Source organism: Lampris incognitus, chromosome 3 (assembly GCF_029633865.1).
Source record: "Lampris incognitus isolate fLamInc1 chromosome 3, fLamInc1.hap2, whole genome shotgun sequence".
Taxonomy (NCBI): Eukaryota; Metazoa; Chordata; class Actinopteri; order Lampriformes; family Lampridae; genus Lampris; species Lampris incognitus.
The window spans coordinates 103953170-103980941 of record NC_079213.1 but is presented as its reverse complement, the minus strand read 5'-3'; the positions used below and the strand labels follow the sequence as shown (position 1 = coordinate 103980941).

At 43.9% G+C, this 27772-nt stretch overlaps 2 protein-coding genes across 2 annotated transcripts in view; one reads left to right on the top strand and one right to left on the bottom strand.

The window, feature by feature from the left end:
• Window positions 1-136: 136 nt before the first annotated feature.
• ccdc181 (coiled-coil domain containing 181) lies at window positions 137-16237 on the top strand. The gene is made up of 7 exons (XM_056276443.1): window positions 137-238; window positions 1118-1691; window positions 1752-2185; window positions 3353-3511; window positions 7715-7866; window positions 9306-9578; window positions 16207-16237. Exons 1-6 carry the CDS (start codon window positions 137-139, stop codon window positions 9457-9459), a joined length of 1575 nt encoding a protein of 524 aa, XP_056132418.1. The 3' UTR covers window positions 9460-9578; window positions 16207-16237.
• p3h2 (prolyl 3-hydroxylase 2) overlaps window positions 10261-27772 on the bottom strand; it is a 130176-nt gene continuing 112664 nt past the window's right edge. Inside the window, exons 5-14 of the mRNA XM_056276902.1 lie at window positions 26370-26459; window positions 22701-22741; window positions 22480-22571; window positions 21583-21710; window positions 20503-20598; window positions 19199-19349; window positions 17980-18097; window positions 16341-16416; window positions 14613-14753; window positions 10261-12922 (exon numbers count right to left, since the gene is read on the bottom strand). Of these exons, the coding sequence (XP_056132877.1) occupies window positions 12824-12922; window positions 14613-14753; window positions 16341-16416; window positions 17980-18097; window positions 19199-19349; window positions 20503-20598; window positions 21583-21710; window positions 22480-22571; window positions 22701-22741; window positions 26370-26459 (1032 nt within the window). The 3' untranslated portion in view covers window positions 10261-12823. The remainder of the gene's footprint in view (window positions 12923-14612; window positions 14754-16340; window positions 16417-17979; window positions 18098-19198; window positions 19350-20502; window positions 20599-21582; window positions 21711-22479; window positions 22572-22700; window positions 22742-26369; window positions 26460-27772) is intronic.

Genomic DNA, 27772 nt, shown 5'->3' with positions numbered 1-27772 from the left:
GTCCGAGCTATATAACACAATAATGTGAGACTAAAAGTGTGTCTGTCTCTCATAGGTTTTCTTAGAGTCCAAGAGTATTGTGATGGATAATTGAAAGCTGTTAAAACTTGTTTTTACAGCCTGTCCGTGGTAGAGGATGAGTCAGGGGCTTAGCGCTAAGTCACAGGAGGAGTATGAGGATGACTTTGAGAAGGACTTGGACTGGTTGATCAGCGAGGAGGGCCACAGTGAGGACCAGGTAAGCCAGACCTTCATGTGTGTCTGAAGGACCTATCTTGATTTGTTGTTGTTTTTCTTTTTCTTTTGGGGTTAGGTGTCCACATAAGACCCCCCTCACTTTTTTTAAAGAAGATGTCATTTTGTATCTACATATTTCAGAGTGAAAATGCACCTCAGTGCTCTTCGTTCATTTGATAGATAGATAGATAGATAGATAGATAGATAGATAGATAGATAGATAGATAGATAGATAGATAGATAGATAGATAGATAGATAGATAGATAGATAGATAGATAGATAGATAGATAGATAGATAGATAGATAGATAGATAGATAGATAGATAGATAGATAGATAGATAGATAGATAGATAGATAGATTTGTGTAGCTATGATGGGTGGGGGGTGTCAATATTTGCACTTGATGCAAGTGTGTGTGGTTCCCTCTAGTAGAGTTCACTCTGGTGATTAAATGTTAACATGGCTTCCCATACTGCATCTGTGTTATATGGCTTGTCAGTAAACTCACACCTAAAGCTAAACTTAAAACTTTGAGTAAAAGTTGAAATCTAATAAGACCATGTGGGTGTACAGTATAGTAGCGGTCCACTTGCTGCGATCGGGTGCTTTAGTTTCTCTGATCCCACTCTGTGAAAGTGTGACTGTGAGCCGTGTAGAGTTACCCGCGCTGGCGTTCATCACCGTCTGCATGTGAAACTGACTCCAGCAACAGAATGACAGGCTTTCCCTGTGAAAGAGCATGCTTGCTGCAAGATGCATTATTGATTGACACACAAAGTGTGTGTCTGTTATCGCGCCATGCAACACTTGCAGAGAATGAATCGAGTTTCATTCAGACCCCATATGTGGACAATGTATCTAACTCTTCCATCACACAGGGGTCCGACTACAAAGACATTGAGGCTGAAATAGATAAAGAGCTGGAGGACCACGATGACCAGGGCCGAGGAGGGAAAGAGAAGAAAAGCCAGAACAGGGAGAAGAGCGGGAAGGAATCAAAAGAGGCAGAGGTGGAGGAAGATGAGGAGAGATGGCCGTCTCCCATGGAACCCTTGGAGTACAGTTCAGACCGAGACAGTCCGTTTCGAGCCCTGCCTATTGCTCCGCCTCCTCTGGCATCGGACAACCAGCCGGAGGAGGAGAAAAAGTACATCCTGGAGAAAATACAGTGGGCCAATCAGGAGCTGCAGGACCAGGAGGCCCCAGACACCACACGGCGCAAAAGGCTGCACTTCAAGGACATGCTGGTGGACATGGTGGTGCCTCCTTTTGGGTACCAGAAGTCAGGAGATGATGGCGCTCCCCGCAGGGAAAGGGTGGAAGGACAGGATGGTAGTACTGAGGGAGCTGAAAGTGAGGTGGAAGAAAGAGAGGTGTCCGGGAAACTTTCTGAGCTGAAAATCTCCCCTCGGCCCTGGGAGCGGAGTGATGGAGAATGGAGCGGCCAGGGTGGTGGATTTGGCAGGGTGGGAGGTGCATCTGGTTCGGATGCCGGAGAGAAAAGCTGTGCAGGGCCGGAGGTAAAGGAGGACAGAGTTTTGGTGGAAAAAGATGGCAAGTTTGACCTGGTGAGCCTGAAGGAGGTGGACAGTCAAGGTCTGCTGCCTCCCTTAGCCAACAACTCTGGCAGCCAGCCCCGCTCCTCCCGTCGCCCAAGGGAGTCTGCTTTGGGCTTCAGTAGGATCCAAAGTTCCCCCTCCTCCTCCTCCCCTCGTCCCCTTTCTCAGCAGGGCATCGAGCACCTCTGGGTTCCCAGACCCCCAGCACAACCCCGGAACCGGCCCAACTCCGCCAGTCACGGCCAGAGAGGAAGCCCGAGCAGAGGTGCCAGGCGGCGAGTACATTCCGCCACTGGGACTTCCTGCCAGATGACCTTCACCCTCTCCCCCCAGCAGAAGGAGCAGCTGCAGAAAATCCAGGAGAGGAAGGCGAGACGAGAAAAAGAGGTAGAACACAATCATAATCAGTCACGATTTGTTAAATACTGTAAAAAATACTAAAAATAAGGTAAAATATCACAGTAAAAAGTGGGACAATCACAATGTCTGGTTAGTGATGAGTAATCATTTCAAATAAAACAATTATTACTTAACAAAAATATTTTAATGGCAAATAATTTTCTCTTTGCCTTGACAAATTTTAAGTTTTATACTACAACATCTACAATTTAAAGGAAAAGAAAACGACAGAAAAACAGTTAAGCTTATAGATTATGATATAAACTACATCATGGGCCCTGTGATGGCCTGGTGGCCTGTCCAGGGTGTCTCCCCACCTGCCGCCCACTGACTGCTGGGATAGGCTCCAGCATCCCCGCGACTCTGAGAGCAGGATAAGTGGTTTGGATAATGGATGAATGGATGGATAATATATGATGTAAATGATTCATTCATTCATTCATTCAAGGATGGAAAGTAAAGAGCTCATACAACTGAGATACCCATCTATGAATGTCAGTTTTAATCAGAGTTTCCTCATCATGGAGGATTCCATGTAAACTATGTGAAGGTGTCAGAGAAATCCCCCGGATGTCTTGTGTACAGTCTCTGACGTCACGTTGGCTCAGCACACGGCCAGTAAGACTGGGAGCACTGGGATGGCAGCTCATTACATCAAGTGCTTTTAAAGGACCCTGTTAGTCTGATTCATACTGGCTGCCTTCCCAGTCACTTTCCACCATCTGGTCTGTGGAAGTTGATTTGGGTTTATTCGTCATTTCTGTTCTGTAGTGAAGAGTGACACTGGTGGAGTCTCTCAGCATTGAGTCTTCCAGCAGACTGCATGGTGTCTCCTAGTGGCATTACAACAGACACACAAATACACTCACAACCTTGTCATGAATGGTCAGACATAAATGAAACTTTTCAATTGGACTCTCCATATTACAAGCTACCAACCCCTGCATGTTACATTTACTATGCCTTGAAAATGTTGCTATACTAAGAAAGAAAGCTGAGTAGACTGGGTTTATGTGGGGGCTCTCTCTTCTACAGTCCAGATACTAGTCATTTTTGTTTTTACATGACAGAGTACTCGTAAATTACTCTTCTAGCATTAATTTACTCCTGGTTACCAACATTTCTACTGTCTTGCACTCCCTTCTTCCTTTTCAGGCAGAGGAGAGAAAACGTGAGGAAGAGGAGCAGAGGAAGAGGGAGAATGAGGTGGCATTCCGGGCGTGGCTGATGAAGAAGAGAGGGCAGCTCCAGGAGGAGAGACGGATCCACCGAGCTCAGGAAATGGAGAGGATGAATAGCAATGTCTACCAGGTAGTATTTCTACCCCCCCCCTTTCTCCCTAATTGTACTTACCCCACTCTTCCGAGCCATTCCGGTCGCTGCTCCACCCCCTTTGCCGATCGGGGAGGGCTGCAGACTACCACATGCCTCCTCCGATATGCGTGGAGTTGCCAGCCGCTTCTTTTCACCTGACAGTGAGGAGTTTCACCAGGGGAACGTAGCGCGTGGGAGGATCACGCTATTCCCCTCCCCCCCCCCCAACAGACGCGACCAGGACACATATCCACACCTGGCTTCCCATCCGCAGACACGGCCAATTGTATCTGCAGGGACGCCTGACCAAGCCGGAGGTAACACGGGGATTCGAAAAGCCAATCCCCGTGTTGGTAGGCAACAGAATAGACCCCCACCGCCACGCCACCCAGACGCCTCGTAGTATTTCTATTCTACTAGGTAGTCCTTTATATTCACCTGTTGTTCCAGCTGTTCAGCCTCCAACCAGGGAGGCTTTACACCTGGAAGTTGGACTTGGAACAATGTGATGTCATATGAATGTCATGGGGTTTGTCCAGGGTGTCTCCCCGCCTGCCGCCCAATGCCTGCTGGGATAGGATCCACCATCCCCGCGACCCTGAGAGTGTAGCAGGAGTAAAAAGTACCCGCATATTAATACGCTGAAGTTCGTCAAAATATTACGTTATCGTTCCCAAGGGAGTAACGTTCTAGCGACCGTCAATTATAGAACGTTTTATTGTACTCATGGCGCCCTCTTGTGGTGTTAGTTGGCACCGGCTGTAATCGCTAAACGTCAGTCGTGCCTTTTCTCGCGATCGGTGACGAGAGTGGGCTAGCAACCGGAGGGAGCGCGCGCCGGTGTGCGTGCGCGGTGATGAGGAAGTGGGTTTGGAGAAATGCGTTGGCTTTGTGGGAAAAGTCACGCCAAACGTTTCAAGTAACGTTCATACCAACGTGTGGACTAATCCCCGGACCGTCAAGTCGACATCCTGCAGCGGGATGATGTTTGCCTGTTTGGTGAGCAGCAGAAGAACCCGACACGGAGTTTCGTGTAACGCCAGCTAATTAAGCGGCATAGTTCGCTATGCAGCGCGTTCATTAGCAGAGTGAATGGACAAGAGGCCACCCATTAGCTAACCAAGAGGAGTCATACCGCGTTATCAACGAGGAAACGCTGAGGAGAACCAGATAGCAGTCTGAGCTACCAGGCCGCCCAGAGTGCCACTGGCCACGGTGGACTAAAGCAGTGTTTCTCAACCGGGGGTCCGCGGACCCCTAGTGGTCCGTGGTGTAATTGCAAGGGGTCCGTGAAAATAAATATCTTTAAAAAAAAGATCCTATAACATTTATAGAAATAGGATTATTTTACTCAAATGTGACTGAGACCTTTATCTACCTAAATTATAAAGGGTAACAGGACTTTTTTCTCTAATTACATCTGCTTCACAAGTGTAATTTATTGTATTTTAATAAGAGATCTCGCTCCCGTTTGCATTGTTAAAAGTTACTGCATAAGAATTCTGTTTTGTTAACTATATCTAAGTTACAACTGAAAGCTCTTATTTTTGCCCCAAAGAGTGAATAAATGCTATAATGCAATTTAAAATGCAGTTTCTACTGTTTCTATCAAATTGCAACCCCCCTCCCCCAAGATCAGGTGGAGGGGTCCTCAGGGTAGATCAAAAATACGCAGGGGGTCCAGGACCCCAAAAAGGTTGAGAACCACTGTGGACTAAAGGACGCAGGAGGCTCGTCTGTTGTTCCACGAGGGTTCCGTCGGCAGCACGGGCACCTCGCTCCAATAGACGCTGACTGACGGACGCAGTAAACACGTGCCTGAAGCCGTACAGCCTGACGAGTCATTTGCTGCTGCTGCTGCTGCACTACACGCAGGCCACAGACGAGAGGCCCCAAGAGCAGGATGAGCGGGTTGGATAATGGATGAATGGATGGGTGGGGGTTTGTCAGCATATTGAATTCCACCCCAGGATCAAATCAGATCACTTTTGTGTATAATGCTTTTTAGGAAAAAGTTTACTAAGCCCCTTAACAAATCAAAGGAAGTAAACATCAAAAGAGGAACGATTTAAAAAAAGGTTGGAGTAGAATAAAAGGCCTTGGCTCAATTCTCAAAAGATCAGTTTTCAGGAGAATATCTATCTATCTATCTATCTATCTATCTATTCATTTTATGTGTTAAAATGCAGTGCAATAATTAAATCAAGTTAAAATGCAAAGAAAACTGACAGAGAAAAGGAAAACATCTGTCCTTGCGTTTATGACCCTGTGGCCTCTGGGACTCAGTCCCAGTTCTTTATTGGTGGGAATCAACCCCCAGTTCTCTTAAGTGCACTTAAGCCGGTGTTGTTTAGGTGGGATGAGAACCTCCTAACATCAACTGCAGCAGAGCCTGAACCCACTCAGTAACTTCTGAAACTGACAGTCTACAGTGGGGAAAATAATTATTTGAGCCCCTGCTGATTTTGTAAGTTTGCCCACTTACAAAGAGTGCAACAGTCTATAATTTTAGGCGTAGGTTCACTTTAACAGCTAGAGACAGAATATGACCAAAAAAAGTGGAATAAGACATTGTATGAATTTTATGAATTTATTTGCATATTTTTGGTCCAACATAAATATTTGAACCCCTGGATTAACATTATGTTAATATTTAGTAGAAAAGCCATTATTGGCCAGCACAGATGTCAAACGGTTTTTATAGTTTCTGACAAGGTTTGTGCACATTTCGGCAGGGATGTTGGCCCACTCCTCCCTGCAGACAAGCTCCAAATCGTTCAGGTTTCGAGGCTGTCGCCTGGCAACCCGAATTTTAAGCTCCCTCCAAATATTTTCGATTGGATTCAGGTCTGGAGACTGTCTAGGCCATTCCAGAACCTCGATGTGCTTCTTCTTCAGCCACTCCTTGGTTGCTTTGGCGGTGTGCTTTGGGTCGTTGTCGTGTTGGAACACCCATCCACGACCCAAGGAGGTGTTGGTCCAGAATTCCACGGTACATGGCCCCGTCCATCCTCCCCTCAATGCGATGGAGTTGTCCTGTCCCCTTGGCTGAAAATCCCCCCCAAAGCATGATGTTGCCACCCCCATGCTTGACGGTGGGGATGGTGTTCTTTGGGTTGTACTCCGTGTTCTTCACCCTCCAACCACGGCGAGTTGAGTTGAGCCCGAAAAGTTGTATTTTGGTCTCATCCGACCACATCACCTTCTTCCAGGCCTCTTCTGAGTCGTCCAGGTGTTCATTGGCGAACTGCAGACGGGCCTGTACATGTGCCTTCTTCAGCAGTGGGACCTTGCGTGCGCTGCAGGATTTTAATCCATGACGGTGTAGTGTGTTACTAACCGTTTGCTTTGTAACTGTGGTCCCAGCTGCCTTCAGGTCATCAACCAGTCCCCCCCCCTTGTGGTTCTGGGATGATTCCTCACCGTTCGCATGATCAGGGACACCCCAAGAGGCGAGATCTTGTGTGGAGCCCCAGACCGAGGGAGGTTGGCGGTGGTGTGGTGTTCCTTCCATTTCCTGATAACTGCACCGACAGTTGTTACTTTCTCTCGAAGATGCTTTCCAATTCTCTTGTAGCCCATCCCGGCCTTGTGCAGGTCTACACTCTTGTCCCAGGTGTCCTTAGACAGCTCTTTGGTCTTGCCCATGGTGGAGATGTTGAAATCTGATTGATTGGGTGTGGACAGGTATCTTTTGTACAGGTAACGAGGTGATGCAGGTGTATTTTATGTGGGTAATTAGTTGGGATTGGGGGTGCATCTTAAAGAAAAACTAACTGGTTTGTGGGAGCCAGAATACTTGCTGTTTGGTGGGGGATCAGATACTTATTTTTCTAAATCAGGGGGTTATTAATTTTTATAAATTCATATGATGTGATTTTCTGGAATTTTCTTTTGGATTCCGTCTCTCACTGTTAAAATGTACATATGATTAAAATTATAGACTGTTGCGTTCTTTGTAAGTGGGCAAACCTACAAAATCAGCAAGGGGTCAAATATTTATTTTCTCCACTGTATCAATATATCAGCATGATCTGAGGATCTTAGGCAGTGCATTTACTCAACCGGGCTCCGGAGCTTTCCGTGCCATCAAAGAAATCAATACAATTGTAATATAACCTCTGAAAAGATGGACATCCATACTGTTAAAACAGATTACGTGAAATCTCGGCTCTTTGTTTTGGCCTGCCCATACAGAGGGAGTCCAGTGACCGGGAGGAGGTGTTTAAGTCATGGCTGCAGAGGAAGCAGGAGCAGCAGCAGAGAGAGAGGCAGCTGGAGGAGCTGAGGAGGCTGGAGCAGGAGAGCAGCTACCTGCTGCACAACCGCCAGCAGTGTGAACGAGCCTTCAAACTGTAAGTTAGCATGGGGGGGGGTTGCCTTTCAAATAGGGCTGAACAATGCATCATTTCAGAATCAACATCACCGATATGTCAGAATCAACGACATCAAAATGTATCAGGATCAAAATGATTATACACCTGTTCAGTAGTGGCATTGCAGAGGATGCAATGTAAGGCAAATTGGGCCTGTCAGCCATGTTGGGCTAAAACCTCTTACTGCTTGACAGAAAATGAACTCAATCAACACTTTTTTTTACCCCCCCAATGGGCAATTACACCACTCTTCCGAGCCGTCCCGGTCTCTGCTCCACCCCCTCTGCCAATGCGGGGAGGGCTGCAGACTACCACATGCCTCCTCCGATACATGTGGAGTCGCCAGCCGCTTCTTTTCACCTGACAGTGAGGCGTTTCACCTGGGGGACATAGCGCGTTGGAGGATCACGCTATTCCCCCCAGTTCCCCCCCCCCTGAACAGGCGCCCCGACCAACCAGAGGAGGCGCTAGTGCAGTGACCAGGACACATACCCACATCCGGCTTCCCACACGCAGACACGGCCAATTGTGTCTGTAGGGACGCCCGACCAAGCCGGAAGTAACACGGGGATTTGAACCGGCGATCCCCGTGTTGGTAGGCAACAGAATAGACCGCTACGGTACCCGGACGCCCTAACAGTTACTTTTTTTTATGAAAAATGCTGCATCTGAAAAACAATGTAATTTTGTTTGATTCAGAGGAGAGTAAACACTATCCAATGTTTAGTGAGGGTCATTCAAATATCTGATATGGATGGAAATGCTTCTCAATATTGCTGAGTCGGGTGACGTTGTTGATCGGTCTCCTCTCCAAAATACCCACCAGATGGCGCCAAATCAAACAAAACCAAATAAATCAAGGCTGACCACTCTAATGACTTCAAGGACAACTTGTTTATTTCCCCCTTAAAATTACACAAATTACTACAGTGATAAATTATTTGCAAATTGAGCTTTCAAAGTTAAAACTTGCATATATCTGGTGAAATTGTGGAACTCCTTTTTATTCTTTATTATTTCGATAGTCGTTGCAAAAAAATATCACAATGTTGATTCCCCCCCCCCCCCAATATTGTTCAGCCCTACTTTCAAGTCTGTGAATTAGTGAATAGAATTACAGTGTCAAATCCATCAAGTTAGAATCTAAGTGGTTAGTAAATCCACGAATTAACATGGTCCTTATGAAATGCGTAAATCAGCGCAGGGGTTCTCGAGCACCCCAAAGAGATCAAATTAAGCCGGTAACCCCAGTTTGATAAGGTATTAGACATTACTTGCTACAGAACTCAACTATTTAGACTTAGTTGTTGGCTGTTCAGCAGATGGCAGGGAAACACTTGAACTTTAGAAGATGCACCTGTATTTTTGAATGTGTTGATATGAGGTGATTGTACTGACATCTCCAAACTGACCTCCAGCTGGCTGAAGCGGAAGTGGGTGGAGAAGCGCGCAGAGCAGCAGGCGGCTCGGGAGCGCTCCCGTAGGCTGGTGCTGGAGGAACGCCACGCACGACGCACGCAAGACCTGCTGCTGTGCACTGTCAACGACAACAAGCCCTTCAGGTTCACCTAACACCTGGCATACCGTCTCTGAACCTTCAGACCAGGCTTCACTGAATGCAGAGAGCAGCAAGATAAAGCTCGGAATTACTGCGGTCGCCTCACACGGATGGCACGAAAATGTCTCTTGCTGTAAGTTGAACTCATATCACAGTTACAGAGCAACATATAGGACTAGAAATCTAACAACTGGGATGAAAAATAATCATTTTCAGTCAGGGAATACTGCAGAAGATGACTGCGTTAGCTTACGAGATGTAGCTGATTGCGTTTTTGGACCCAGTTTTTTCTGAAGTTTAGATTTCTCAACCACATACTTGGATCTTTCAGGGATAAACTGCAGTCATCGCTATTCAGTGTAATTATATTACCAGAAAGCCTGGAAAATCCCAATCCAGCTACAAGTGTTAATGTTTATTCTGAATGTTTTTTTTTTCAACAATTCTATCAATTTATCTTTTCTGTAGCAACAGACACACTTTACCCTTTAAACTTCATTCTTTTGCAGAGTGGTCATTACAGTTGGCAATGTGCATACAAGAGCCGTATCATGTCTTATACCATATGCCTTCCCTCAGAGAGCGTGCAGCTAGCTATCATGATGGTGAAATGTGCACACACTACTGTGTTTCATAAAAAGATCTATACATATCTACAGTAGAAGCACGTTGTTTACAAAAAACTGCCCTATGTCTTGAAGTTTTTTTTACAGAACATTTGTCGAAATGAGAAGACACAAGCCCTTCACCAGGTCTCCTTGTATCAAAGACATGGAGCACGTATGGTACAAAATATACATCATGTTTAATTTGTGTTGCGCAGTTAAAACATGAACATTCAAATAAAAACAAACCATTAAATACAGATAATATTCTCTTTTTAATTTATGGGTAACATAACATCAGCTTGTGTGCTACAGCATTTTGTGTCAGTGAAACAGGAAGACTCCAGCGTTTCTCTCGCTGGCGTGGAAGACCCTCAAGCAACCCTTCCACTTCCTGGTTAGCAGTTTGAATCAGATGAATTATAAAAAGTATATTTATATATTTATATATACATATACAATTTTTCTTTCCATCGGACATACAGTGCATGTTTCTGTCTGCCTGACAGAAATATGAGTATTTGAAAGAAAAGATAAGTATAAGCCTCCTTTAAATATGGATTCCTTGAAACAGGAACAATTGACAACTTTTATTAAAAAAGTTCCTAATATTAAATGCGGACAATTGCAATAGCAGCTGTCTATATTGACAAAAAAAAAAAAACACAAATACAACGTTGACGCCCACACACACACCTACACACACACACACACACACCCACACACACACACATCTTTATCGACCTGTAAACTGGCGCCTTGTTCTGTTTGTCCAAAGGGGAGCCGTGGAGGTGGTGGTCTCTCCTTATCGCATCACTAACAAGGGGGAAAGTGCACAGAGTCCTGACGGATGACGTCGGGCTTCAGATACTTGGACAGACAAGCGTGCAGGACCGCACAAATATCAACCAGAGCACAATCCTTATTTGTAAAATTCTTCTCCGTCGATCTCTCTTTTGAGGAGTTTCCTTCCAAAATAAATGTCCATTCTCGGCCAAACATAGTACACGTTGGTAAAAACTCTTGCCGGTATTGAAAAACTCCTCATGTAGTCATTTAAGTTACTGGTAAGGTGTTAAATTATAGGCCATTCATTAATGCAGAGAAAACCAAGTGATGCATGATTAAAACAGAAGTAGCTTAAGTATGATCGGTGTTAATTATTGCATAATATACAAGGCTCAGCGTTTTTGGTTTCTACCGATTTTCACCGAAAAATACCCTGATTTTTTTTAAAAGGAGCAGATTGATTTAAATGGATTTTCACCCGGATTTTATGTTTCCAAGTTGTTCCTGTTCATGTGAGGTTATGTAACAGTGTCCTCTTGTGGCGAAATTCGGCATGCTGGATGGCTTTGAAAAATAAAAACCGAAAATGCTGAGCCTTGATAATATGTGAGTAAAATAGGGGCTTCCCTGTATGTCTAGTTTGCTACCTTGTCATTATAATCCATCCATTATCCAGGGTCAAGGGGACGCTGGAGCCTATCCCAGCAGTCACTGGGCGGCAGGCGGGGAGACACCCTGGACAGACCACCAGTCCATCACAGGGCCAACACATTCACACCTAGGGACAATTTAGTACGGCCGATTCACCTGTCCTACATGTCTTTGGACTGTGGGAGGAAACCCACACAGACAGGGGAGAACATGCAAACTCCACCCAGAGGATGACCCGGGACGACCCCCGAGGTTGGACAATCCCGGGGCTCGAACCCGGGGCTTTCTTGCTGTCAGGTGACCGCGCTAACCACTGCGCCACTATGTCGCCCATCTTTAGAACATTCAATATAAAAGTCGATGAGTTTGATGTAGATTATATTTAGACTATATTATCACATTATAATGACAAGGAAGGAAACTAGAGATGTAGGAAAGTCCCTATTTTACTCATCTTTCCCTCAGCAATCACCATTCATCACAGTTCACTTACATCTATTTTATTCATGTATTACTCGGTTATCTCTGTAATGAAAAGCCTGTGATATCAAAGGTTAACAAATCATTAGGGAAATTATGACCGATGCCTAAAAAAAAAAATCCCTATAATCTGACAAATTGTTCTGTGTGTAGAGTTCAAGGCAACTTTTTTTTCAAGAAGTACATACAGTGTTTTAGAATCAAACCCTTAAAATGCTCAATGCTTTCAGCCAATCTTCACATATTATGAACACGTTGTTCTCCCTATAGCCCAATACTGTAGAGAACACAGTTACAGTACACATAGCCAGCCAGCCTATTTTCACCATTCACACTAGTAGGACTATATCCGAAAAGGTTTTGACCAGAACAATAGCAACAAGCAGAGTCCATAGCAGAAAAACATCAACATGGAGTTCTTCTCTTTGGCTTGTTCACAGTGCAGTTAAAAAACTAGAAGTTACAAACAGCTTTTTGTCTCTCTTTTTTTTTTTTTGCATGTGAAAACCTCCAAATGCTGACCCATAAAGTGAACATGAATCAGATCGAGCTCTTTACGTGGATTAGAGACTGTCAGTGGGAGAGAGGGGAAAAATATGGATGATCCGAAGTATTGGTGTTTAGAGAGACAAAATTAATTTTTTTTAAAAAGAAAAAAGTCACATCATCACATGACCAAAAATCCCCCCCCCCAAAAAACGACAGACAATATTATTAACCTTGCACTTCAAACAGTACAAAAATAGAATTGTTCTGATCCAAAGCTCATTTAATAAATAGAAATAAAATAGACAGATAGAAGAACTTGATTGGAGGGATGGGGTGGGTGTGGCAGGGGTGCGGGTCTCGGCTCCTACAGTTCATCCTTGGGGTTGATATGAAGACCGTGGTCCCATTGAGACTGGGCCTGACTGTCTAAAGCCTGGATCACCTCGTCCGCCTGCAGTCGCTCCTGCAGGAGAGAAAAGAAAAGGACATCCTCTATTAGGAAAAACTTTGTAGATGTGGTGTACTATCTCTTGAACCAGGCTGCAATGTAAGGGATTCAGTAATCCCTCAGCTGGCCACCAGAGGGCGACATTTCCCCTGGAGTTTTCCCCGGGGCTGTTATGTTGTTACATGTGGTTTCATTCGGGGTAGGATTTCATAGAAACGCCATCAACAGAGAGAGACGTAAGCGAGACATTCTCTATCAGCTTTAAAACTTTCATCAAAAGATTGAATTGCTTTAACATGTTAAAGTGTTTCTGATGTGTCTGCTTGCTTTTCTGGGTTGTTGGTTATCTAAAAACATGATTCAGATGAGCTAACGTTAGCTCTGTTTTACAGTGTCAATGTTAAGCGACCACAAGATTTGATTTAAATAATATGAAACATTAGCTCCTCGGCTGAAAATGTGCAGTCAGTACGAGACCTACTTCCAGTTACAACCCTGAGACAACGATCTCGTGTCGTTCTGTTCACAACAGTCACACCACAGTCGTGATTCACATCTGTGGCATTGTGTGTCCTTTGTGGTGGGATTGCAATATGACTTTTAGCTTTGGCGATAAACGGCTCTGTCTGAATGTACTGACTGTACCTAAGGGGCAGTATACTGACTGAAGTATAAGTACATGCTCGTTTTGAGCTCATCTCCACCTTCAGCACAATTTTGAAAAATGTCAAAAGTTGTGAAGAGCAGAGCCATGTGGAGTCTTTTATACTGTGGGTTGAAACCTGACGTATATTTCAGTTATTGTACATGGATGCAGCTCAAAAGTCACCAAATATTTCACTCATTTCAACCTTTAGATGGGAGTATTGAGTCAGATTTTTTAAAGGTTAATACCAGCACATTTGTGTTCAATGGCTGAAAATATGAACGGTATTATGGTTTTTCTTTTTTGACCCCCCCCCCAATTGTATCCAGCCTATTACCCCACTCTTCCGAGCTGTGCCGGTCGCTGCTCCACCCCCCCGGCCGATCCGGGAAGGGCTGCAGACTACCACATGCCTCCTCCGATACATGTGGAGTCACCAGCCGCTTCTTTTCACCTGACAGTGAGAAGTTTCGCCAGGGGGACGTAGTGCGTGGGAGGATCACGCTATTTCCCCCAATTCCCCCTCCCCACAGAACAGGCGCCCCGACTGACCCGAGGAGGCACTAGTGCAGTGACCAGGACACATACCCACATCCGGCTTCCCACCCGCAGACACGGCCAATTGTGTCTGTAGGGACGCCCGACCAAGCCGGAGGTAACACGGGGATTCGAACCTCTGATCCCCGTGTTGGTAGGCAACAGAATAGACTGCTACGCTACCTGGATGCCCTGAATATTATGGTATCTCATAAGTAAATAGCACTAAATAGAAATATAAGACTAAAACAATAGTGTGGACTAACTCTTTAAAACAAGTGTCCCAGGTGCTTAAGGAATAAGACTGAATTAAGTTACCATCTAATTAATCTGTCCTAAACATTTTCCTTCAAGTCACAAAACGAGCATCTAGCTAGAGTATGATGTTTTTAGGCATCCATCCATGACATGGTCAGTCTTCTACTTGAACTTCTGTTTGAAAGTAAACCTGTAGAGGAACTGGGATGAACCATCACTGCCAGTACAATTCTAAACAGGATGCTGTGATTTGTGGATACATACCAGTTCTCTGAAGAGCGGGTTCAATGTGAACCACAGCGCCACAGCGCAGCGTTGCCCCCCGGTGACGGCCTTCACACCGTGAGGATTCTCCCCCCCTGAGGAAAAGCCCACCATCCGGCCACACTTTGGCTTCACCGACGCCTGGTGAGGGAAAAGGGGGAGTATGAATGAAATTGAAATAAACGGTCACCGGTTCAGCATGGAATACCCTTCCCCTCTTTGTTTACCTTTCCCTCCATTCACCTGCAGGCACCTGTTCCCTGTTAAAACAATCACCCCACCGTGTCACATGATCCTACAGCCAGCCAATGGTATTCAATCTGTCTAGCTAAACCAAGGGGATCAATGATTCTCCCAAGAGGTGGAGTCCAAAATTGAAAACAGCCACTAGGGGGTGATGGATAAGTAATAAAAAAGCATTCTTAGTGTGATTTTGGCAGTGAGAGGCATTTGCTGTTGCTAGGCAGCCACAGAGTTGCCTGTCAATCACTGTGTGCCAGCATTAGTGATAAGTGAATTAGGTTACACAAGTCTACCCATCCGATTTAGAAATATAATTTTTGATTTTTGTGGATTTCCCCCCCTTTTCTCCCCAAGTGTACTTAGCCAATTACCCCTTTCTTCTGAGCTGTCCCAGTCACTGCTCCACCCCCTCTGCCAATCCAGGGAGGGCTGCAGACTACCACACACCTCCTCTGATACATGTGGAGTCACCAGCCGCTTCTTTTCACCTGACAGTGAGGAGTTTCACCAGGGGGACGTAGCACGTGGGAGGCTCACGCTATTCCTCCCAGTTCCCCCTCCACCCTGAACAGGCGCCCCGGCCAACCAGAGGAGGCGCTAGTGCAGTGACCAGGACACACACCCACATCCGGCTTCCCACCCGCAGACACGGCCATTTGTGTCTGTAGGGACGCCCGACGAAGCCCGAGGTAACGCGGGGATTCGAACCGGAAATCCCCGTGTTGGTAGGCAATGGAATAGACCGCTACGCTACCTGGACGCTTGTCTGTCTGGTTTGTTTTTGTGAACAGCTCAGTTGAGAAGGCCCGCCCCTCTGGTCACCAATGGCAGACGCAACTTTTACAGAATATGGACTCGGGCTCTCGTTCACACATGAGCCTGACACGTGAAATTGAGGGAAGGTTTACAAGTTAAGCTGCATGCGTGCATGGAGTTTGCCACAATTCTTTTGTAGTGTTTTAACCCGGAACGCCAAGTTTCCTACAAGCAACACAAATTTACCCACGGGTACTAATAAAGAACCTTTAACCACTCAAGTACAGCGGTTGTGCATCAGGGGAAACTGTTTGAATTCGTGCATAATGCATTTCCATTCAGTAGCCAAAAAAAACAAAACAAAAAAAAACAAAATCAAATATTTAGACAACATCATCATCTGAGACACAGAATCATCATTGTGAACCAATACCCTTAGCAACCCCAAGATGCTACACCACTGGCTTGGGTTAGATGGGGTTGGCATTTAATGATGTCATTTTGTGACTTCAAGTATTGTTGAGGTCCTATGGTCACCCTTGCATGTCACTTTCAGTCTCTCAATTTACAAATGAAGCATTCCATGTATTTACAGCATGACTCTCCTAGTAAGAGTCAAGCCCTGGACCATGGTCGTGGTGGGGATCTGCTCCATCCGTTGAGGTACAGTACATCAGACAGGAATGTCTTCACATTCAAAATCTTACTTTTGAACAGAAGTCGGCTTACCGTGACCGTTTTGGCGTCCATTTCTGTGAATATGAATTCCCCGCCCTCAAAATCTCCATTCAGGTACAGTAGTGCACTGAGAACACAAATTTAACAAAGTTCAAAGGTCAAATCCCAACTGCAAAAAGCATGATTATAAAAGCTCTTATAATATCACCTTTTTAACTACGTGATTACTGTGGCAGAAAATATAATAATAAAATCACAGCAATCATTTCACGGACATCTTGTTGAAGATTTGTGTTATGAGGTTTCCCACCCCAGCTTTGTGTGTGTGTGTGTGTGGGGGGGGGGGGTCAAATGGGCTAAAATGAATATTTAAAGCTCAACAAAATAAAATTAATCGCATCATATTTCTGATCAACTGCTGGGCCAAAATGTCCCCCTCATGCCAGCAAAACATCTCTGACCCATCGAGGCATGAACTCTACAAGACCTCTGAAGGTGTCCTCTGGTATCTGGCACCAAGAGGTTAGCAGCAGATCCTAAATTGCAAGGTGGGGCCTCCATGGATCGGACTTGTTTTTCCAGCACATCCCACAGATGCTTGATCAGATTGAGATCTGGGGAATTTGGAGGCCAAGGCAACATCTGGAACTCTTCATCATGTTCCTCAAACCATTCCTGAACCATGTGTGCAGTGTGGCAGGGCACATTATCCTGTTGAAACAGGCCACTGCCATCAGGGAACACCGTTGCCATGAAGGGGTGTACCTGGTCTACAACAATATCTAGGTAGGTGGTACGTGTCAAGGTAACATCCACATGAATGCCAGGACCCAAGGTTTCCCAGCAGAACATTGCCCAGAGCATCACACTCTGGCTTGTCTTCTTCCCAGGTAAACAACACAAACGCACCCAGCCGTCCACATGATGTAGAAGAAAATGTGATTCATTAGACTAGGCAACCTTCTTCCATTGCTCCGTGGTCCAGTTGTAATGCTCACCTGCCCATTATAGGCACTTCTGCTGGTGGACGGGTCATTCATGGGCACTCTGACTGGTCTGCAGCTACACAGCAAAAGCTACGTTCACAGTGTATTCTGACACCTGTCTATCATAGCCAGCATGAACTTTTTCAGCAATTTGATCTACAGTAGCTCTTCTGTGGGATCGGACCAGATGGGCTAGCCTTCGCTCCCCACGCGCATCAATGAGCCTTGGGCACCCATGACTCTGTCATCGGTTCACTGGTTGTCCTTCCTTTGACCTCTTTTGGTAGGTACTGACCACTGCATACCGGGAACACCCCACAAGACCTACCATTTTGGAGATGCTCTGACCCAGTAGTCTAGCCATCACAATTTAGCCCTCGTCAAAGCTGCTCAGCTCCTCATGCTTGCCCATTTTTCCTGCTTCCAACACATCAACTTCAAGAACTGACTGTTCACTTGCCTGATATAGCCCACCTTGACAGGGGGGCCACTGTAGCGAGATAATCAATGCTATTCACTTACCTGTCAGTGGTTTTAATGTTTTGGCTGACAGCAATTTTTTAGAGTATCAAGATTATAGTTTAAAGTAGCATATTTCAACACCCCTAGGTGTTTAACTCTCAATTCACAAATGATATAAGTGGTACTCGATAAACATGTCTGACGTCACGAGGCCTGTGAAGCCTGGTGCAGGTGTGTCCTACCTGTAGTCTCTGTATGTGTAGGCCGGTGGCTCCTTCCAGCACTCATTGGCTTCGGGGTCCAGCAGACAGTTATCAGCATGGATGGGATGACTCAGGTCATTTCTGTGATCCTGCTGACCTGTGACAGAAGCCAAACAACAAATGTTGTTAGCATGTAGTGTGTAAAGATAGACAGACGGAAAGGTATTTAATAATCTACAGTCAAACGTAGTGTTATAATTTTTTTAGATAACATTCTAGCCTTCGGCAGCTTTTGGTCCAAGCTGTTATTTCTTAAACCTCTCTCACAGTTCTGCCACCCTGGAAAAACAAGGCACCTCTGATGGAGAAACACATGACTGTGATCCTGGACCGCTGACCGAAAGTTGGACCTAAAACCTGAGGCCATCGGTCTGAATAGCAGCACGTGTTCCATGTGTGGGCCGGAGGCGAGCAAGTGTTGTCTACATCTGTGATGCCGTCTACAATGACTTACATCTACAGGTTCACTGCAGAAGTGCACTTCAGCAAAGCTGCCCCCCCCCCCGCTAAAAAAAGCTATAGAGATAGAGGCCCACTACCACAGACAACCCTTTGCTGTGATCTCTTTCAAATCAATTATTTTTTGGGGGGCGGGATTCCCCCCCCCAATTTCTCCCCAGCCGCTTCTTTTCACCTGACAGTGAGGAGTTTCACCGGGGGGGACATAGCACGTCAGAGGATCACGCTATTCCCCCCAGTTCCCCCTCCCCGCTTAACAGGCGCTCCGACCGACCACAGGAGGCGCTAGTGCAGCGACCAGGACACACACCCACATCCGGCTTCCCACCGGCAGACACGGCCAGTTGTGTCTGTAGGGACGCCCGACCAAGCCGGAGGTAACATGGGGATTCGAACCAGCGATCCCCGTGTTGATAGGTAACGGAATAGCCACCTAGACGCCCCCAAAAGCTTCTTGTGTGTGAGTGTGACTTGGGGGATCATGTGAAAAATGGAAAAACTGGACAATGGAAAAACTTCAGCTAAATCTATCATCTGCATGCTGCAGTTTTGACCCTTGAAACCTTTTACGTTGCTCGTGATGGTCATGAACCACAGCTTGAAACGTATTCCACCACGACGTTCACCAGCAACGAAGCAGCTTCAGCAACATCCAAGCTGAACTTCGAGCCGGTTCTACACATGAGGTTGTTTTGTTGTTGTTGTTTTTTTTTTTGGCAGGTTTTTGTGTGCGTCTGACCTGTGATGGCGGTCCGGCACACCAGGTGTGTGTAAGAGAAGTGCAGGGTGGAGTTGAGGAGGAAGTAGGACTCGATGATTCGCCGCGCTCGCTCGCTGACGTCATAGAAGAGACGGGCGCTCCTCAGCGGCACTCGCCCTTCGTAGCCGTACTGCGGAGGAAGGGAAACGTGGTAAACTGTAGGCCATGTAAAACACCGTGTAATGTGAGCAATGCAGGACCTGTTTGTGTGTCTGGCGTGATTATGCTGGATCTGCTTGGGTGAATCTGTGCCGTTACTCGTGAATGTAAGCAGGTTTATCAGTTTGGGTGAATCTGTGTGCAGCCATGTTCTTTGATATTTCCCTTCTGTAGTAGAGAACAACGTGATATTCAGGTGTGCCGTGTATGTTCGAAGAGACTGCAAAAATCTCTAAACAACAGAAACTGATAATGGACTTGATAGGAGAAATAAAGGACCCGAGAAGACAAAATGATGACAAAGATAAAAAAAAAAAAAAAAAAATCATACTGGAGGACCGTGTGGCAGACCTGGGACCATACTCCAGGATGAATGATTATTATTCTATTGAAAGTCAGTCACACAATCCTCAAAATCATGGGCCTAAATCAGCAGAAATTCAATCCAAATTGCTATCTGTAACGCTATACGTGATTATTGTGCCCAAAAATTAAATTCTGATTGCTTGCAAATAAATTGCTTGATCCGATTCCTTTTTTTGTTGTTGCAGATATTGAATCCTGTCTTCATCACAATTCAATTTCAAGATTTAACATCCAGTTTCATCACATTACTGTGATGGCCTGGCGGCCTGTCCAGGGTGTCTCCCCCGCCTGCCACCCAGTGACTGCTGGGATAGGCTCCAGCATCCCCGCCCGCGGCCCTGAGAGCAGGATAAGCAGTTTGGATAATGGATGGATGGAACATGTAATTTCACTGCGATGGACGGATGAGCTATCCAGAGTGCCTCTCTCCTGTCCACCTTACTGTCCATGCATGCTGGGATTAACTCCAGCCACCTGATCGAGATTCAACACGCTTTCAATTTCCAAAATTTTCTGCTTAATTTCAGTTTTCTGTTTCATGTGAGGACTTAAACAAGCAAGCAAACAAAGATTCAGCTGAACTTTTCAGCCATGTAGCTGCTTCCTGCTGCGTGGTACTGATATCCGCCCACTGTCAAGCTGCTGACTCAGACCGATCCTGGAAATCAGCAGGTTTATAGTTTAAATCGGGTATAAGATTCGACTTTAAACCACGCAGTGGGAAAACCTCACTGGTTAATTTGGTGACTGCTGGGTACCTGCAGGGTTTTGAGTACGGTGGCTCCCTCGAACCTCTCGTTGGGGGTGTGTGGAGACATCTTCCCTCTGTAGCCGTCTCCAGCCATGGTGACAGTCTGCAGCACAAACATAGAGGGAAATCAGGAACACTGTCATTTCGTTTCCACCAGCCCACAGCAGTGCAACACAAAGACAACAACACATATCCAAGAACGACAAGAACACGCATCCGAACTAACACATATATCAAAGTAAAAAATTAAAATAAAAAAAAAAATCACTGTCCAAGGGAATGAACGCCAGCCAGGACGACTGTCGGAACTGCCGGTCTGCATGGGCTAGCAGATAGCTTAGCCTGCCCTGCTTCCGCGTCCTGTCAGACCGCCCTTTGTGTTTCCTCTTCAGGTGCAGCTCCAGGCAGGGCCGTGGTCCTTGGGCCCACTGGCCGCGGCTCCTCAAGCCGATCCAACGCCAGCTGTCCCAGCCAGACACCCTCGACACACCTCCCCACGTCGACACTAAAAACACCACAGTCAACGCCAGGCGAGGCCGCCACCAGACCGCCCTCAGTGTTATCAGAACTGCTGGTCTGCATGGGCTAGCAGTTAGCTTAGCCTGCCCCACTTCCGCGTCGTCAGACCGCCCTTGGCGTTACCTCCTCGGGCGTAGCTCCAGGCAGGGCCGTGGTCCCTGGGCCCACAGGACGCAGCAGACCAAGCTCTCCCAGCCGGTCCAGCGCCAGCTCTCCCAGCCATCAAATGAAGACAAAACTTAGATGCAGACGTGGACAAAGACACGGCATGGACGGTACTGGGTGAGGCTGCCGCAAACATACATTCGTGCTGCCATCTTCCCACACCGGTACTGGGTAAGGCCACTGCAAACGTGAATTCGTGCCGCCATCTTCCCACACCAGAAGCGGGAGTCATCATTTCAGGAAGCGGGAGTCAAATCATCACCATTTCCGTCAGGACACATCACAAGTTTGGAAAAACACATCACGCAAAGTGCATTTGGTGGGTAAAACCAAAATGTGATGTGCGCTTTACATGAGAGCGAGTTAAGAGGAACCCGTGTGGTTGGTTGGTGTGGTTTCTTACGTGGGCCAGGTGCTTGAGGTCTGAACACTCCTCCTCAGAGATGACGGCGTCCAGCAGCACCCGCTGGGTCCCGTTCAGCGCTATCGAGTTCTGCACCAGCCGCACGCTGTCATACACCAACGGACCACCTACGCACAACACAAACACACACGCCAGCAAGAGACCCATGTTACTGTAGCTTAACAGCCCCAACATGGAAAGACAAACTGGACTTTAGTGACTGTGGTTGTGTCTCACACTGCCCACCGGTTCAGAAGGGCACTGAAACGATCTATTAAGCAAACCAGGCATTTTCTAGTAAAACTGCTCCAGCGCACTCAAAGTTCAGCTCCCTTGGAAAATTCCCAGAATGCATTGTTAAAAACTAGTGAGCATCTTCTCTAACCATCCTCACTACCCAGAAGTTATTAAACTCCTCTTCAGCCACGGCTAGAGGTGAGATTTAAGACGAGGGACCAAACCTTACTAACAAATGACAAAGAAATGTAGGCCCATGTGATATTGCCAATAAAACGGTTTTCAAATGAAGCAACAGTGAGACGGTATTTAACAGGGAAGCTTTATGGACTGACCTGTTGTGGGGCAAATGTCAGAACAGAGATGTTTGAAAATGTTATGCCAAACTAAATGTGTTTTCTCCATTTAGACACGTGGAAACAGTGTTAGTTATAACTTCGAGGTGGTATTAAAGCAGTGGGGTTTTAGACATCTGCATCTGTACCAAGCATCACTGGTAAACTACAATAATAAACTTCACCGGTGGAGATGAAGAGACACGATGGCATTGAAAATGAAAAATATAATTATTGGAAGAAATGATTGGTTATCACGTATCAGCAAAAATGTCAGTATCAATGCATCCTTAATAAATGTTTCAAAGAGTATGAATAAAATTACCTTCTCTGAGCTGAGGTGGAGACATGACACTGACGTTCTTCTTCTCCGAGATGGGAACATACTCCATCCAGCCGTCGGTGCCGGAGGGAATTCTGGGAAAAACGGACACACTGGATTAGTAAATTGGTAAAACAGGCTCAATTCTGGCGTAAATAAGTTGATTGGTTGGGGAATTGACAACTGTGATTAAACATTTCCAAGCTATGTAACAGTCTGTTCACCTGTTGGAGTCCTCTCTTCCACCTGTACTGCTCCAGTATTGCTGAAAAGAGTAAAACAGGGAACTGATGCTTGAAATGCTTCACAACCTTGAATTTGTCTGCTTCGGCAAACTATCAACTACAACCTGAATGCACCACAAATGCACCACAAACACGCACTTTGAATTTTGGTTCTGATAACTAGAAAAGAAGTAAATCAATTATTTTCTCAAGCTCTGTTGTTATCCCATCTCATAAACAGGCCATGCTTATCAGGTGTATAACCAGTGGGTGGCGCTGTGAGCTCAGAGCCTGGTGGTGAATGGCGACGTTCCAAACACCTGTTACCCTGCATGTGATGATGTGGACTTGCCTCTAAATAGTATTCTATTTTTTTTTAACCTAGTTCTGTACAGTTACATTAGCTGTAGCCATACTAGACAGAGATAAATACTTAGATTGGTTATAGTTACATTAGATATGGTAAGATATACAGTTATATGAGTTATAATGATATAAAGATACATTGGTTATAGTTACATTAGATATGGTGAGATATATAGTTACATGAGTTATAATGACATAAAGATACATTGGTTATAGTTACATTAGATATGGTGAGATATATAGTTACATGAGTTATAATGACATAAAGATACATTGGTTATAGTTACATTAGATATGGTGAGATATACAGTTACATGAGTTATAATGACATAAAGATACATTGGTTATAGTTACATTAGATATGGTGAGATATATAGTTACATGAGTTATAATGACATAAAGATACATTGGTTATAGTTACATTAGATATGGTGAGATATATAGTTACATGAGTTATAATGACATAAAGATACATTGGTTATAGTTACATTAGATATGGTGAGATATATAGTAACATGAGTAAGTGATATAAAGATACATTGGTTATAGTTACATTCATTATGCTTAAATATATAGTTACATGAGTTATAGTGATATGGTTAGATATATAGTGACATTAGATATGGTTAGATATATAGTGACATTAGATATGGTTAGACATATAGTGACATTAGATATGGTTAGATATATGGTGACATTAGATATGGTTAGATATATAGTGACATTAGTTATGGTTAGATATATAGTGACATTAGATATGGTTAGATATATAGTGACATTAGATATGGTTAGACATATAGTGACATTAGATATGGTTAGATATATGGTGACATTAGTTATGGTTAGATATATAGTGACATTAGATATGGTTAGATATATAGTGACATTAGATATGGTTAGACATATAGTGACATTAGATATGGTTAGATATATAGTGACATTAGATATGGTTAGACATATAGTGACATTAGATATGGTTAGATATATGGTGACATTAGATATGGTTAGATATATAGTGACATTAGATATGGTTAGACATATAGTTACATTAGATATGGTTAGATATATAGTGACATTAGATATGGTTAGATATATAGTGACATTAGTTATGGTTAGACATATAGTGACATTAGATATGGTTAGATATATAGTGACATTAGATATGGTTAGACATATAGTTACATTAGATATGGTTAGACATATAGTGACATTAGATATGGTTAGATATATAGTGACATTAGATATGGTTAGACATATAGTGACATTAGATATGGTTAGATATATGGTGACATTAGATATGGTTAGATATATAGCGCCATTAGATATGGTTAGATATATAGTGACATTAGATATGGTTAGATATATAGCGACATTAGATATGGTTAGATATATAGCGGCATTAGATATGGTTAGACATATAGCGACATTAGATATGGTTAGATATATAGCGACATTAGATATGGTTAGACATATAGCGACATTAGATATGGTTAGATATATAGTGACATTAGTTATGGTTAGACATATAGTGACATTAGATATGGTTAGATATATAGTGACATTAGATATGGTTAGACATATAGTTACATTAGATATGGTTAGATATATAGTGACATTAGATATGGTTAGATATATAGTGACATTAGATATGGTTAGACATATAGTTACATTAGATATGGTTAGATATATAGTGACATTAGATATGGTTAGATATATAGTGACATTAGTTATGGTTAGACATATAGTGACATTAGATATGGTTAGATATATAGTGACATTAGATATGGTTAGACATATAGTTACATTAGATATGGTTAGACATATAGTGACATTAGATATGGTTAGATATATAGTGACATTAGATATGGTTAGACATATAGTGACATTAGATATGGTTAGATATATGGTGACATTAGATATGGTTAGATATATAGCGCCATTAGATATGGTTAGATATATAGTGACATTAGATATGGTTAGATATATAGCGACATTAGATATGGTTAGATATATAGCGGCATTAGATATGGTTAGACATATAGCGACATTAGATATGGTTAGATATATAGCGACATTAGATATGGTTAGACATATAGCGACATTAGATATGGTTAGATATATAGCGACATTAGATATGGTTAGACATATAGCGACATTAGATATGGTTAGATATATAGTGACATTAGATATGGTTAGATATATAGTGACATTAGATATGGTTAGATATATAGTGACATTAGATATGGTTAGATATATAGCGACATTAGATATGGTTAGATATATAGTGACATTAGTTATGGTTAGATATATAGCGACATTAGATATGGTTAGATATATAGCGACATTAGTTATGGTTAGATATATAGCGACATTAGATATGGTTAGATATATAGTGACATTAGATATGGTTAGACATATAGCGACATTAGATATGGTTAGATATATGGTGACATTAGATATGCTTAGATATATAGTGACATTAGATATGGTTAGATATATGGTGACATTAGATATGGTTAGATATATAGTGACATTAAATATGGTTAGATATATAGTGACATTAGTTATGGTTAGATATATAGTGACATTAGTTATGGTTAGATATATAGTGACATTAGTTATGGTTAGATATATAGCGACATTAGATATGGTTAGATATATAGTGACATTAGATATGGTTAGACATATAGCGACATTAGATATGGTTAGATATATGGTGACATTAGATATGCTTAGATAAATAGTGACATTAGTTATGGTTAGATATATAGTGACATTAGATATGCTTAGATATATAGCGACATTAGATATGGTTAGATATATAGTGACATTAGATATGGTTAGACATATAGCGACATTAGATATGGTTAGATATATGTTGACATTAGATATGCTTAGATATATAGTGACATTAGATATGGTTAGATATATAGTGACATTAGATATGGTTAGATATATAGTGACATTAGATATGGTTAGATATATAGTGACATTAGATATGGTTAGATATATAGCGACATTAGATATGGTTAGATATATAGCGACATTAGATATGGTTAGATATATAGCGACATTAGATATGGTTAGATATATAGTGACATTAGTTATGGTTAGATATACAGTTATTAGTGATGGTTAGATCGTGAGTTACATGAGTTATAGTGATATAAAGGTACATTGGTTATAGTTACATTAGACATGGTTAGATATACATTTACATAAGTTATAGTTACATAGTGATGTACAGTGTTAATCCAAATGAGAGGATGGTTTTTGGGCTGACGGTGTGTGCTGCCAACTCACCCCTTCACTAAACTCAACACCCATGGTTGCACTGCCGATCAGAAGCAACTCCAGCTCCTGTTTGTGACGTCTCAGGTACCAGGCAGCTTTCTGTTCACACACAGACACACACACACACACACACACACACACACACACACACACACACACACACACACACACACACACACACACATATTACACAAACAATCCAACGGGTAATAGACGAGATTAATAACCATGCTGAATAATTTCCATGGCTGCTCTACCAACTCTTTTGGTACCTGGTGAGACACTTGGGAACATTTCATGTTTCATTCTGATTTTCTCCTTAGTTTAGCATAATGTTTGATAAAAATATAACTCTTTAGCCAGCAGCCATGGCCTTCAAACCAGTGTAAAAAATACCCTGCCATGATTATTTTATTTATTTCCATTCTTCTTCTTTCGGCTGCTCCCGTTAGGGGTCACCACAGCGGATCATCCGTTTCCATCTCTTCCTGTCTTCTGCATCTTCCTCTGTTACACCAGCCACCTGCATGTCCTCCCTCACCACATCCATAAACCTCCTCTTTGGCCTTCCTCTTCTCCTCTTCCCTGGCAGCTCTACATTCAGCATCCTTCTCCCAATATACCCAGCATCTCTCCTCCCCACATGTCCAAGCCATCTCCATCTTGCCTCTCTTGCTTTGTCTCCAGACCGCCCAACCTGAGCTGTCTCTCTAATATACTCGTTCCTAATCCTGTCCTTCTTCGTCACTCCCAATGAACATCTTAGCATCGTCAACTCTGCCACCTCCAGCTCCGCCTCCTGTCTTTCCATCAGTACCACCGTCTCCAAACCATACAACATAGCTGGTCTCACTACCATCTATCCTCATTTTTCTACTTTGTTACTGTTGTCGGACATCTTACTCACACTCCAGCTGCTTTCAACAAGACTCCCACAGTCAAACAACTGAAAGTCATCAGTCACCTCCTCTCAAGTTAGCGGCGGAAACTGGAAACAACCATCGATCCATCCATCGATCCATCCATCCATCCATCCATCCATCCATCCATCCATCCATCCATCCATCCATCCATCATCCATCCATCCATCCATCCTTCCATCCTTCCATCCATCCATCCATCCTTCCATCCATCCATCCTTCCATCCTTTTCCATCCATCCATCCATCCATAAAAACAATATTTGATCCATCCTACCCAAGTCCTAACCTTGAAGAAGTACGTAAGGACCATCCAAAATGTCCTCACTGCAAAAATGGCAGTCTGATGGTTAAAAACTCAAACTGGGTCCTCATAAAGATAGAAGTACAACACACACACACACACACACACACACACAGATGGCGTGTGACAGAGACAGAGGGGATTGGGCCTCAGTGATATGTTTCTACATGTGTAATTAATTTTACAAAC

Coding starts and splice junctions, on each gene's coding strand:
- ccdc181 (XM_056276443.1), top strand. CDS start 137: ATGAGTCAGGGGCTTAGCGCTAAGTCACAGGAGGAGTATGAGGATGAC. Junction 239..1,117: donor AGGGCCACAGTGAGGACCAG/GTAAGCCAGACC, acceptor TCCATCACACAG/GGGTCCGACTACAAAGACAT. Junction 2,186..3,352: donor AGGCGAGACGAGAAAAAGAG/GTAGAACACAAT, acceptor CTTCCTTTTCAG/GCAGAGGAGAGAAAACGTGA.